This window comes from Anthonomus grandis, chromosome 16 (genome assembly GCF_022605725.1).
Source record: "Anthonomus grandis grandis chromosome 16, icAntGran1.3, whole genome shotgun sequence".
NCBI classification, from domain to species: Eukaryota; Metazoa; Arthropoda; class Insecta; order Coleoptera; family Curculionidae; genus Anthonomus; species Anthonomus grandis.
Genome location: NC_065561.1, coordinates 10,201,887 through 10,216,378, shown reverse-complemented (window position 1 = coordinate 10,216,378; position 14,492 = coordinate 10,201,887). Strand labels below are relative to the sequence as shown.

General features: G+C 34.0%; 1 protein-coding gene across 2 annotated transcripts; it reads right to left on the bottom strand.

Moving 5' to 3' along the window:
- Nucleotides 1–8,504: 8,504 nt before the first annotated feature.
- On the bottom strand, nucleotides 8,505–11,378 carry LOC126745797 (uncharacterized). 2 transcript variants are annotated; one of them, XM_050453803.1, is made up of 4 exons: nucleotides 11,185–11,378; nucleotides 10,662–10,895; nucleotides 10,464–10,597; nucleotides 8,505–10,381 (listed from the first exon to the last, which is right to left on the bottom strand). In XM_050453803.1, exon 4 carries the CDS (start codon nucleotides 9,846–9,848, stop codon nucleotides 8,895–8,897), a length of 954 nt encoding a protein of 317 aa, XP_050309760.1. In that variant the 5' UTR covers nucleotides 9,849–10,381; nucleotides 10,464–10,597; nucleotides 10,662–10,895; nucleotides 11,185–11,378; the 3' UTR covers nucleotides 8,505–8,894. The 2 variants fall into 2 exon arrangements, with proteins under 2 accessions (XP_050309760.1, XP_050309761.1); XM_050453804.1 differs by having other exon boundaries at nucleotides 8,505–10,378.
- Nucleotides 11,379–14,492: the final 3,114 nt, after the last annotated feature.

Here is a 14,492-nt window from a genome sequence, read left to right as displayed (position 1 = left end):
TGAATAGCTTTCTAGATGAATTTGAGGTAAATGTGTCAACTTTATTAACAGAACATGACAACTTTATGTGTATGGGAGATTTTAATATAAATATAGCTAACTTACGATCCAAAGATGTTAAACGCTTCTCATCCATTTTAGAGTCTCTTAGCATAGAGCAAATGGTGAACGAACCAACTCACCTGGGTCTGGCACGGGAGACTCTTTTGGACTTGTTTATTTGTTCACATGTTAATCTAATATGTACTCTAAATGTTGACCAAAACTCTGATTTTTCAGATCATTTTTTTATTAAATGCGAGCTAAACCTTAAAGTATCGAAACCAGAACCTTTCATTTACACATATAGAGATTTTAACAACTTTGATAGGCCCGCTTTTCTTGAACATCTTATTCCTTTTAATCTTATATATTATTTACCAGATATAAATGCCAAGGTGGAAGCTTTTAGTAATTTTTTAATTGATACCTTTGATATTTACGCTCCTAAAAGATCGGCACGGATTACTAAGAAAAAACTTCCTTGGATAATACCTAATTTAAAATATCTAATGTCACTTAGAAATCGAGCATTGACTAAATACAAAAAAAAGCAATTCTTCTGAAGACTGGGAATCTTATAGAGAGCTAAGAAATCAAGTTACTGCAACAACCAGAAGGGAACAGAAAGCTTATCTGGAGCATCAAATAAGAATAAATGGATCTAAAGAAAACTGGCTTATGAGGGATCTGGACGTTTATGGGAAATGTAGTAGGGTAATTCCTAGCGGTCGCTGGTCAGCAGATGAAATCAATAACTACTTTGTTAATATTCCGCTGATTGATCTAGATGAAGATATTCTAAATTTTTACTTAAATAATACATTGTCAAATCGGAATATTTTTTGTTTTAGATTGGCTTATATTGAGGAGGTTTATTTTTAGTTAAATCCAAGGCCATTGGAAATGATGACATTAGCATTGAGATGCTACTCTTTTGCTGCCCGCTAATAGTACCTGTAATTACACACTTAGTGAATTTCTCCATAGAAACATCATGCTTTCCCGATCATTGGAAGTGTCCCATTGTAATACCTGTACCCAAGGTAAATAATTTAACTGAACTAAAGGACTTACGGCCAGTAAGCATTCTCCCTACTCTGTCTAAAACTTTAGAACGTATTCTTAATAATCAAATGCGAGAATATATAGTTGTTCAACAGCGCTTTTGAAAGTAACAGATGATATATTTCAAGCTATCGAGAATAACGAATTAACTATTTTAGTCCTTTTAGACTATTCAAAAGCGTTTGACAGAATAAATCATATTAATAAATCATCTTCTTTTGGCGATTTTAAAATATCTGGGATTCGACACTACCGCTTGCAATCTAGTTACCAGTTATTTACAGGGTTGAAGTCAGAGGGTTAAAGTCAATGGCGAAGTATCTGAATCCGAGCCATTGTGTTTTGGGGTTCCACAAGGTTCAATTTTGGGGCCTCTTCTTTTTACCTTATATACTTGCCAAATGGCAAAATACATTGAATCTTGTAATGTACACTTTTATGCAGATGATACGCAGGTCTACAAATCTTTTAATCTGGGTCGTGTTCACGAGTGCATAAATGAAATAAATAAAGATTTGGAGTCACTGCTCCTAATTTTTCATAAGCACTGCGTCACTCTTAACCCCTCCAAGTCTCAGGTGTTGCTCTTTGGCAGAACTCAATCACAACAGTTGCATAAGGATAGCATTCAAATAAATTTAAATAATAATAATAAACTTGCACTTGTTCACCACGCTAAAAATCTAGGGCTGGTTCTGGACAATGATTTGAGGTTTACTGAGCATGTCAGCATGTGTATTAAGAGAGCATTCCTAAATCTAAAGCTTATATTTAAACAAAGGCATCTATTGACAGAGTCATTAAAGAAAATGCTTTGTAACTCTTTAGTGCTTTCGCACTTCAATTATGCCGATGTAGTTTATGGCCCATGTTTGCTGGAAAGGGATGAATATCGCATTCAGTTAATACAAAACCACTGTGTAAGACTAATCGGGGGTATACGGGGTAGAGAGCGGGGAGTGTCGGCTAAGTTGAGAGATGTGCATTGGATTAGAATGGATGAGGCGCGTCTTCCATTCAGTTGTGTTATTTTATAAAATAATAGCAAGAAAGTGTCCCGACTACTTATAGAGGCAAATAAAGTTTCGCTCAGAAATCCATAATCTAGATCTTCGCGATACGAGCTGTGTAACTATACCTCTTCACTCAACTTCTATTTATGAAAGGTCTTTTAGTTACAATATAGCGAGACTTTATAATAGAGTTCCTCTGCACATAAAATCTCTCACGCCAGTTTCTTTCAAAAAATGTATTAGATCTAATATTAATCAGTTATTCATGTAGAAGACTTTATATTACAATAGTTATTTCTTTATGAAAATGGTTGCTATAATTGGGTTCATACTGTGAGTAAGGGCTTTTAAATTTAGATGTACATGAAATGTTGATTTTCCTATGTTTATTTATTAACCTATACATATTGCTATTTTTTATTGATATTCTTCTAATAGGTGAATGCTTTTTGGAGTTATATGCTAATTATTATGACAGATCTGTGTTATTATTTAGGTTTAGACCAATATCAAATGGTTCAGTAGAGTAGCTTTTAAGCTAGACTGCGCCATATTATATCTTGTAGTAATAGCTCTTTACTGTATTTGTTTTCTATCTGGCTCCATAAAACCATTTAATCAACTGAACTTTTTCGGAAGCGCGATAAACAGCCATAATGATAAATATTAAAGAAAAATAAAATAGCGCTTTAAAAGTCAATAGGGCAGTATGCAATAACATAGCAAAATGAGGTCTGCTAATTGTGCCGTACCGAGAGTAGCAAATCAGGCGATCAAATTCCGCCGCACTATTGCAATGCCTGTGTGTAGTCTTCTATTCGCCAACCTGTATAGTGTATAAGTACTAAAAGATTTTTCTCTATAATTGGCACAAGGCCAAAACTAACTGGGCTAATTAGAGCTTCTCCAAGAAGGTAGACAAGCCTACTAAAATAATTTTCAGAAATCAAAACAGGGGAATAGGGATTCACTACTAAAAATCTATCTTTGAACTAAGCTACCCTGTCTGCTTATAAATAAATACATAAATGAATAAATAGTTAAGTGCTTATGTCAAGTATCTAATTTATGTGGTTAATTTACTATCTATATTTCCTTAGCAATGTACTGAATCAAAATCATTATCATATTATAAAATTTCTAATAATTTACTCCATTAAAATATTCTTACGATAATATTAGAACACGCCAAGTTAAATGGAACGAAATATTTATACTGCTAACAAGCTTACAAAGAAAAAAAACCTTTAAGAAATTTATAATATACAAAAATAAAATGATAAGTGATACCCAAAGCTATAGAATACGCGGGTGCCTTATGAGAAAAACTTCTTGAATAATTCTCAGTTTTACAGGATAATTTATCAAATTAAAAAAAAAATGTGAATAATGTTACCTTCGAGGGGTTAAAAAATTTAAGATAATTTTGTGATAAATATGAAATTGTTTTTAGGAAAAACCAAAGTTATTTTTCCACGCTAAGAATAACAGTGATTTAATTAAAAGTTTGATTTTCATTTTTTTTTCTAATATATAAAGTAACAGTTTCTGTTTTAGCAAATTATGATTAACTCTTTTAAAAATAAATTATTTGTAAACATATTTTAATTTTCGTTGGCGATGTATTTAGGTATAATGCTAGTGCCAAATAGCTAAGAGGCAAACATATTCGAGACCTCACAAGGAAAGAGAAATGACAGCAAAATCAAATAGACAGTCTTCAATGAGATATCGGGTGATTATCACCGCATTGAATTGAGTGATTAGCCGTATATTCTTCTTCTTTTTCATCAACCTTATCCGATCCATTCCTGCACGTAGCACTCTTCGAGTCTTTTCCATTCCAGTCAATCTTGAGCTAGTTGTGCCCAGTTTCTACCGGCGACTTCTCTAATATGATCCAGCCATCACTTCTGCGGTCTTTATCTACTTCTCTTCTTTGTTTCTCTAGGGTACCAGGGGATTACTTTTCTACTGTAATCCTAACTTGCAACATCTTCCAAGCCTGTGGAAAATCGCTCTGTATTGAGCCTACTACTAGCGATATTATTTTTCACGGAAACTGCTTCACAACTGGTTCTGATGTTGAAGATACTGCTTCCGCCTCCTCTTTATACACATACCGTCGGTTAAGATGCAATAGCTCGTAACCCCCCTGAAAATTTTTTTTAAAGGAGGAGAAAAAACTAACTACACGTGAGTGGCGACGGTATCTTAAACCAATAAATCCTGGATATTCAACAAAAAAAATATCTGTATGATCGTAAAAAGAAAAATAATGATTTATTCAAGTTTTTGAGCTTTTTAAGTGGGTTACGAGATATTGCTCAAATTAAATGTTGACCAAATGTGGGTTAACAGAATTATGTAAGTTAGGTCCATCTAAGGGCCTTGAAATAAAAATGTCACTATTAAAATGCAAAAAAAATAATTTTTAGCAAGAATAGGAACATCAGAACCAACTAAACCTACATGTGACTCAAATTATCATAAAAGGCGTTGCAATCTACAGGAATAACTGATTTAAGTTCCTGGGGATGTTTAAACTTTTGAGCTTTTATTTTCTTCTTAGTCAAATTTAGTGGCGGCCACATAAGGCAAACTTCTTTTCGGCATCGCCGTTGGGGGAGGTCAGTCCATGAATCATCAAAATTTAGTTTATAGAAAATTATTCCTTCGGAGGTGTATTTTATCGCTCGGATATACGTAACATTTTTGCTTCCTGGTCTTATACTACCATACATATGATGCGACAAAATGACCAAAGACCAAAGACGCAAACGTGAAAGCAGAAAGGTCACTTTCGACTTCACTAAACCAGTAACACATTACATGCTTAGTTTTTATGTTAATAATTGTGAAATTGTGACAGCATAATTTTGTTTTATAGTACAAAGAACTAGCATTCAAACTGGGGCATACTTTTACAGCTTGCAAGTCCATCATCAACACTACTGCCTCTTCATCATCGGCCAATTTTATATCATTCGCCTTTTCTTGCCTTACTCTATCTTTTTTAGCAATGTGTATCGCATAAAGTCCTTCTAAATTTCCTACTTCATACTGGCAACAAAGATCGTACCTATCTTTCTTCGGCTGATAGATGGCAAGATTTTTTTCTTGAAACAGGTCATCGAAGGTTTTTCGACTCATAGATTTTTTATTTTCAGTTTCACATCTTGAAAGATATGCCCTAAATAAAGCCGTTTTTGACGGCACATTTTGGTTCAAGTACAACTTAGATGATGTTTGACGACAACAATGGGATCGTAAGAAAGATAATTCATCAAAAAACTGATTTAAAAATTTCTTATCACTATTTTTCTTTTCGCGTAAGTGAGTCACCCTATTCTCATTCTTGCCAGCTTTTGATTCATGCATACCATGTTCAGCCTTTTTAACCCATGAGCTTACTTGAAATTCTCCTAGACATAGAGTAGACAAGAAAAGTTTTTTGCAGACATCCGTTTTCTGGCCATCTATTGTTAAACTATAAAACATCGAAAAGTTTCTCGACGAATTTTAATTTTTTGTGTATTTTCTTTTAACAGCTAACAGAGCTACATTATTAACCACATAAACTTTGCGCTGATCCTAAGTCATTTTCCAAAACTTTTCAAAAAGCTGCCTTCTTTTCTCTTTGAAAATATTTGAACAGGAACGTAGTTTACTATTTTTACAAAGATTGGAATTGGTGGGCTCATTTTTCTTTCAGCTTTAGGGGCAATTTGTTTGTAGTTTTTGGTCTCGCCGTCTTTTTTAAATCCGGTATATTTTTGTCCTTTCTCGCGAAGAATTCTATTTTTTTCCCTCTTCCATAGTTGTTTTAAAGGTTTCCTTTTACGTTTTTTAGTCACATTTTCTTTATTATCGCTACTTGATCCACTGTCTTCATGTTGTTCATTTTCTTCTTGGTAACTTGAGTCGCTCTCCAAATCTGATTCATTGTTTCTTTCTGATATCATGGCTGATGCTTCTTCCTCGGTCTGCATGTCTCCTAACCTGGGGCTGTTTAGTCTTTCATTATCATCTGTTTCGTCCTCCATAATCTCCAAATTTGTATTGTTTGGTACATCACTAAATGGTATGTCGATTACACTATGTGACTGCGAAATATTGCAAGTTTCGCTTTCTAAGGTATAAAATTCTTCTCTTAGATTGTTCGCGTCTAAAAAGAATTCTGTAACGGAATTGACAGTAGGTTGAGTAGCTATCGTCTTATTCTCCATAATGTCTTCAAAACTTTGCAAATAAGATTTGAGGCTCTATTGGATACTCTTTTTCATAATCTGCAACTTGTTCATCTGGCGGCACAGTTACTAGCACAATCGGTTGATTTTCTCCTGAACTACTAGAAGCAGATTCATTTACCTCAGTGGATTTACATTCTGAAAAAAAAAACAATTTTTTCTTACACAAACCAAAATACTTAACTTGGTGTGCCTTTTCAGAATTTGACATAAAAATGGCCAACGTTGTATAGTCCAAACAATAGTCCAAACGATGTAGCGTCACTATTTATATTTTATTCAGCAGTTGACTTCAAGATTGCTCATGCAATCCTTTCGGCGTCATGTAGTCTAATATTTATTAAGGGTTTTTTTCGGTCTACCCATCTAATTGGAGATCTGCCTTTTGGGCATTTGTCTTCTACTTTCTATTTAATGATTAGTCGTTCCATTGTGTCTGATCTTTTAGCTATATGTATGACCAAGGCATAGATGTAACCAAGGTACTGCAGATACATGCGGTTTAGTCTAATTAGTAGTCTTGTATGTCGACCAATTTCTTGTAATACGGATACGTTGGTTCGAAGTTCTGTCCACAATACTCTTCTCAACGTTTTATTTAGCTTGGTAGTCGCTGATCTCGCAGTAGTAAGATGACGGCGTATTTCATTTTCACATTCCTCAATATGGATAATTAAGGAACAAAGATAGCTAAAGTCCAGTTCAGAGATCTATTAGAATCTTTGATGTGTCGCAGATGCCGCACTAACTAGTCTGTACGCCTATGTCGTATTTATTGTCGCATGATATACATGTTTAAATGGCAAAATCTTATATAGTTTATCTATGAAATCATTTTAAATATACGTAAAACCCCATGTTTTACACTTTTTTTCTATTTTTCTTTTAAAAATAATATAAAAAAATTGACCGCGGACTAAGATCCAAGCATTTTAAATACTCCCAGCACTCGCAGACTACTCACCTCTTTTTAGCCAGTCTATTAAACAAAGATAAAACACCTGCGTCCTGGCGATTCCTACTTTAGGATGTGCAAGTGATTGTGTATCTCGCTCTATCCCACTGATTTTGAGGATTACGGGGCCGTAACCAAATAAATTTTTTGGCTGTTTTTGTATTACTTTCGTCGTGTTTTTAAAGAGATCTTTAAGGATGGGTCTATCGCCTTTAAAATAGTTGTTGGCCGGCTCTATCACCTTTAATAGTTAGGAGGGGCGCCATGTGAGGTTATTATTATTTGATGGGTTTTGCCGGTTTGGCTTTTTAGACGTTTATGAAAGTGGAGAGTGTAGAATTTGGCCTGTATTTGTCTTATTTTTTTGCAGTTTTTACTGTGAGGAAGAGTGTTTATTTTATTTGTTTTTATGGATTTGTTTTGGTATTATACCTAAGACCTTAAAATGTTTCGACCCTGGAAAAATAGGCAGAAAAATTTGGCAAATGAAGAGGAAAGTGTTTGTGCGGGCTTATGGAGACCGTGGGTGTACAGCATTTGTGATGAAAATAATAAGAGTGCTCTGGACAGTAATTTAGACTTACATAGTTCTGATAGTTCATTTTCTAGTGTTGAGAAAGCAAAAAAAAGCAAGAGAAGTAGAAGCTACAGGGGAAAGTCAAGCAGTTTTAAAACGTAATTGTTTAAATACAGACGCCAAACAAATTTATCTAATTGTCTATAACAATCTAAGGAATGATCCTCAGTTCACAAATTATTGTAGTGCTTTGAAAATAATAGCGTTTTTAACAGGGATTCCCTATACTGCCGTCCTCAATTAAAACGCGGTATGTGCAGCCAACATGAATTCGAGAAATCGGCCATCAATGTTTTTCCTCTGAACTCCATATGCCTTTTTACCTTTTTGATAAAAAAAATGTATAATAATGGGACTTATACTGGAAATATAACCTCCGAAAAAGAATCACGTTTTTATTTTTATTATAGGTAAAAAGTCAGATACCGCGTTTTTATTGTGCAGCGGATATTTTATTGGAACAGGAATATTGCCGTATCTGCATTTTAATTTACGAATACGATATTTTACAAGTAACTACAGTCTCCAAAAAAGGAAAATAAATAATTTGTATTTTTTTATAAATTTTTATAATTAAAATATACGAATGTGCACATTACAAAATGATATACAGTGTGTTCAGAGATAAGAATAAACTGCTTTCTGATATGGATAAAGCCATTCCTCAGAGACGTAACGTCCGATTATAACTTTAACAAAAAAAAATTATATCCGACGTTTCGTTTCTGAGAAATCGCTTCTTCTGGATCAGAAAGCAGTTCGTTCTTATCATGGACACATTCTACAAAAAAAAACACTTTAACTAATAAAGCTTATTATTAAAAACACATCTTTTTTTTTTTTCCTCATCGCTACCGTCATCATTTTTTATGTCAGGCAAATTTTCCCAAGACAGTTTTCTATTATCTGGGAACATAGTACCTAATTGCTTGAGAATGTTATCTCGTTTTTCTTTTGGAAATCCTCTGGGTTGTTGTAAAGATGGCGTAGGCTTAATTATGAAGTTGTTTTTTTTTCATAGCTTTATTCATTAGGAAATCCAAAACATAAAACTCTCCGGTAAAACTTTTTTTATATTTTAAAGTGTACTGGCCGTGCTCAGCCACAACCTGAACCATATCTGAAAGGTATGGTCGGTTTTCTAAATATTTTTTTAACTTAGTTTGTGATGTCATATTCTTCCAAACATAAAAGTCATTAAAATTCATCGCTTTTACATCCACATTGCCCTTGCAACTGCTACCAACTGCATCAAGAAAGTCGCTGAAATCATAGATTTTTTGTTTCCTCTTCATAGATAGTTCGATTTGGTGATGAAAACTATCAGCGGACATAAAAGTATGTCCCGGTTCAAAGTAGTTAAAAGTTATTTTGTTGGCTTGTATTTCGTTAGATTTTATCATTTTAACTAAGAAAGTAAGCAATGTCCAGTTTTTATTCTGACTGGCACAATTGTCCATCCATATTATTATGTTATTGGCGTCTCTATTAAACTTTAAAAAGGCGTGAAAGGTACTAATAATATCTTTTTTGAAACGTTTACTAATTCCTTCATGCCAGACAACGGCAAACGGCTTATTATTTTTCGGGTGCTTGCCCAGGGGGACAAAGGTTTCATTAAACGCTATTAACCTTTCCAAAAAAAATAACCTTTTTAAACATATCCATTCTGGGAAGCATGGTGACTTTTTGTAGATCGCAAGAAACGCATTGTGTTTTAGAATTAAAGGTAGTTTCAGATTGTTCCCTATAAAATTCGCGCAATTCTTTGGCACGATTAATATGATTTTTCCAGAAAAGGTATTTCTTAAATGATTCTTGGAGGTTTTCTTTGGTATGTCCATGAAGTTTAAACGATTCACATATATCGCATTCTTCGTGTCCAAGCTTGGTGAACGAGATATTTTTGGCTTTAACTTTTTGTCTGTAAGTCTCATATGAAACATTTATAGCAGGAAACTTTTCCTGAAAATCTTTATGCATGAGGGCGATTGACACATCACTACCAAGGTATCGAGTATTCGGTGCATGTTCTCTGCGATAATGGGAAACCTCTGGGTGAAAGGCTCAATATGAGCATTAATATCTGCGTCATCTATTTTTTTCATCGAGCGTTGTCCTATGCGTCCATGTTGAAGAGGAGTAAACTGTCCTTTAGGTGTCTTTGATAATGTGTCATGTAATACGCGGTCATTATTAGGTTTATATCCCAATGTAGTTAAATAAAAGGTTTTGCATACATTTACAGGCTCACCTTGCTCATTATCTAGATAAGACTTAAACGTGTTATTTTTTCTTGCAACATATTCTCCCGTTCTTCGTTTTACTGTTAATCGCTTACAGCTATTTAGAATGAAACATTTTCTGCTCCTTTTTGAAACTTTCCAAAATTCACAGTTTATTTTGCGCCTTGTCTCTCCGCTTATAATAGAAGTCAATGCAGACTTTTCTTTTTTTTTCATGTTTTCTTCTGGGTCTACTAAAATAAAAACAATTAACTTTATTTAATGATACCTGAAAATTAAGAAAACATTTACAAATAACCATTATAAAACATTTACCATCTGTCTGACTAAATGCGGTAATACTTTTAATTTCTTAGCAAGTTGAGCTAAACACAACTCCTCGACCTCCTCATGTTCATCAGTATCATCTTCTGAATTTATAGACTCTTTGTGACTTGCTTGATCGCCACCTGTTACAATAAAATTATGTTAAAAAATTTATAAAATGGCATTCTTAAATGCTACATTACCTACCATTTGTAAAGGTGAATTAGTGTCAAAAGAATCAATAATAACGTCGTCAATATTAATAGTTTCTAGCCAACTTGAAACCTTGAAATAGAGCAGGATGCCTCAATCTTAAGAAAATCTTGATTAAAATTTTCTGCTGATAAATAATGGGATATAGGCTGTAATTCCTGCAACACGTAGTCTGAAGAGTTACTTCCCTGATCGACGGTATTTATAGCAATGGGTTCTAACGTAGCACTAAAAAAGAACATTTTACTGTATTTCTATAAATATTTAAAGTTCAAAAAAACTAATTAACAAACTTACTATCATAATGGTTTTCTTATTTCAGTAAATTGATCAATTATAGTTTTATTAACATCTTATTTTGACCCGATATAAACAGCTAAAACACAAAAATTAGGATTTTCCAAAAAAATATTTTTTTATTAAAATTAAGTACTAAATTAAATTAATTTACTTGAAAAAATCTAGCTAGACATAAGGATTAGAATAACAAATCTTTTGGATTTATAAATTTACTTACAGATTGGCATCAATCGTAGCCTTTTGTAAAGATAGGTCTTCATTTTTCCCCAAAGCCATAGATAATAATTATATACCTCGTTCGGTCGTGAGCCATCTTAGCTACTCCCACTACACTTAAAAGGCAACAACTTTTATTAAAACTATTAGAAAATATCACAAAATAAGCGCCAAATTGAAATCAAATCTTAAATATCAACCCGTTCCCAAACGTACTGCAAACGCGAATGAGCGAATTTGCCACGCGAACCTCAGTAAAAACGCGGTAAATGCGTCATACTCAATCAAAATGCGGTAAGTACATGACACGCGCATGCACATACCGCTTTTTAATTGAGTATACTGCAGTTACCGCCTTTTGACTGAGCATCTATTGCCGTTTTTCACATACGGCATATTAAAATTATTTTATTTTAGGAGTAAAAAACCAGATACGGCTTTAAGACGTTGTAGGTAAATAAATAAACCTACAAGGAGCCCACATATAGCAAAAAGTCGATTTCTGATTTTTTTGCAGATACCACTCTTTAATTGAGGACGGCAGTATAGTACAATATGCTATTTTGTAAAAAAAGGGATTAAAGACAGAAAAAAAGGAAAGATGCAGGCTAATCAAAGGGACTTGACACGGATATTGCCAAATTGCTAAGGGAAGTTGTGTATTCTAAATACAAAAACAATGAGGTTGTGACCATAGAGATGGTTAAGGACACCTTATCGGCAAGGGACAAACATTTCTCAGTCTCAACCTTGCGGAGAAACCTGATAAAACTTGGATTTAAGCTTAAGATGGTTAACAAAAGAGCTGCTGTAATGGAATTGTCAGGTGGTGTATAGAATATTTGATGAAAATTAAAAAAATCTGGGAGGAAGAAAGATCCATTTATTAATTAGCCGAAACATGGTATAATACATTTATGATTGATGTATTTGTTTTTTTCAGCTTACTGCCCCTGTTTGCCCTTCAGCGACACAATAAAGTATACAGGGTGATTTTTATAAGAAGGTCATGCTTTTGGGGCATGATAGGGGACGTTCAAATATAACTTTTGATATAAGACACTATGGGTCGGAAATGCCTCAGAAGCAAAATACAGGGGGTTAAAGTTTTTAAAAAAATTAAGAAATTAATTTTTAGTTTTTTGACTGTTTAAGATATCGGTGTCAAATTTTCTCAATTAAGCTACCTAATAAAGATGCTTTAAATATAAAAAGTAAATATTTTAGCTTCAACCAGTGGCGTAGATCAGATCGGCATTAGAGTAATTTTTTAATAAAAAAAAAATAGTACGCCACTGATAATTAAAAATTTTAGGATTCCTTGGTTTATTTAACAGAAAAAAAGGTATCCTGCATATTTTTCCCAAAAGGCACCATTTTATCAGAATTTAAAAATAAATAACTTTAATAAAAACTAAGGAAAAAAAATTTATTGGATAACGTTAAAAAATACTAAATAATAAATAATAATAATTAATAATTAATTTAAAAGGTGCTCAAAGTGGCCGCCATTTTGTTGGATACCTGCAGCGTAATGTTAAATTGTCGTGAATTTTCTGAATAACTTCACCCCTATCTTTAATTTCGCCTGCAGCTACTGCAATGGGAGCCAAAAGATCAGGTTCATCTGGCACAGGTGTAGAATAAATAATTTGGTCCAAATGACCCCACAAATAAAAATCACAGGGATTTAAATCGGGGGAGCGCGCTGGCCAAGCCACTGGGCCTCCCCTCCCAATCAAACGTCTAGGATATCTTTGGTTCAAATATTCCCTGACAACGCGACCATAGTGTGCCGGCCAACCATCATGTTGAAGCCACATTATTTGCCAAACATCCAATGGCACATCTTCTAAAAGTTCAGGCAGTATATCTCGAAGAAAAATCAAATAATTCCCTGCAATGAGACGTCTTGGCAAAATGTACGGACCAATCAAGTTCTCCCCTACAACGCCTACCCAAACATTCACAGAGAATTTTTGTTGGTAGCCACGGATAAATTTAGCATGAGGGTTTTCATCAGCGCAAACATGATTGTTTCTTGGGTTGAAATGTCCCTTTCGGCAAAACGTTGATTCGTCACTAAACGAAATAGCTTGGCGAATGTCTGGATATTCAGCCCCTTGTTGAAGATACCAAGTGGCAAACGCGAACCTATTAGCATAGTCTTGGGGCAACAGATGCTGAACCTTTTGTTTTTTAAATGGATAAAGGTGGTTATCATGCAAAACTTTCCAAACCAACGTTTGGCTTATCCCCAGGTGATCAGCAATTTTTCGGGTACTTGTTTTTGGATCCTCTTCAATATTGTGAAGTATTTCCTAATCAACATTATCACGAATAGGTCTTGCACGAACTCTTATGCCTGGGTTCACCTAAAACAAAAAGTACATTTTATTTTTTGTTTTTATTTTTTTTAAGTAGGTACTTACTTGTAATTGTCCTCTCTCACATAGACTCCTGTCTACCTTAAGAAAAAATCTGCTCTCTGGGACCATTCGATTGGAAAAACGTTCAGCATAAATCGCGCGAGCCTATATAGCATTTCCTCTGGATTCACCAAGGGTTAAATGCATATCTGCCAATTCATTCCACGTAAATTGCTCCATAACATTCAAAATAAAGCAACGGCAGAACAACTACCTTATTTAAATGTCAAAAATATCCTAGCAACCGTCAAAGCTATTAGTTATTTTGTTATCATGTCCCTCTTTGCAATTTGCGTGGCATTGAGATAGCAAGATACATTAGGATCTAAAGAGGCAAACAACTCCTGCCAGTCAGCAGCTTAAATTAAGCTATATAACATGGAACAATTAGCACGTCTAAAATTGAAACAATTCTGTACCAGTAAATTGTGGGTGAAATTATTAGTCTGAGGTAATTTACCCGTAAAATTCATAATTAATGAAGGATGATAAAAATCATATTCAACGAAAGAAAAACTACTCAAATGAACTTCACACTTTTACTCTCAGACTCAGACAAATTGGTTATCACTAAATCCAGAATTCTTCCATTGACGTTAAGAACGTTATTACATTGTACGAATTTCATTATATTCATAAATGCCAAAGTTGATCTCACAATAGAGTCATCCTGGTGACTAAGAAAATTAGATATTTTCTTGTCACACAAATATTGCATTGTTTCAAAGTAATCGTACACCATATCATAAACCCATTTGCTACTAGCAGGAGGTATATAGACAATAAGTACAAAGCACGTAAAGCACGTAAAATGGTCAATGAACATGACTCAGTCACAAGCTTCACTGCTTGGTACTATTTCACAATGTTATACTCAAAA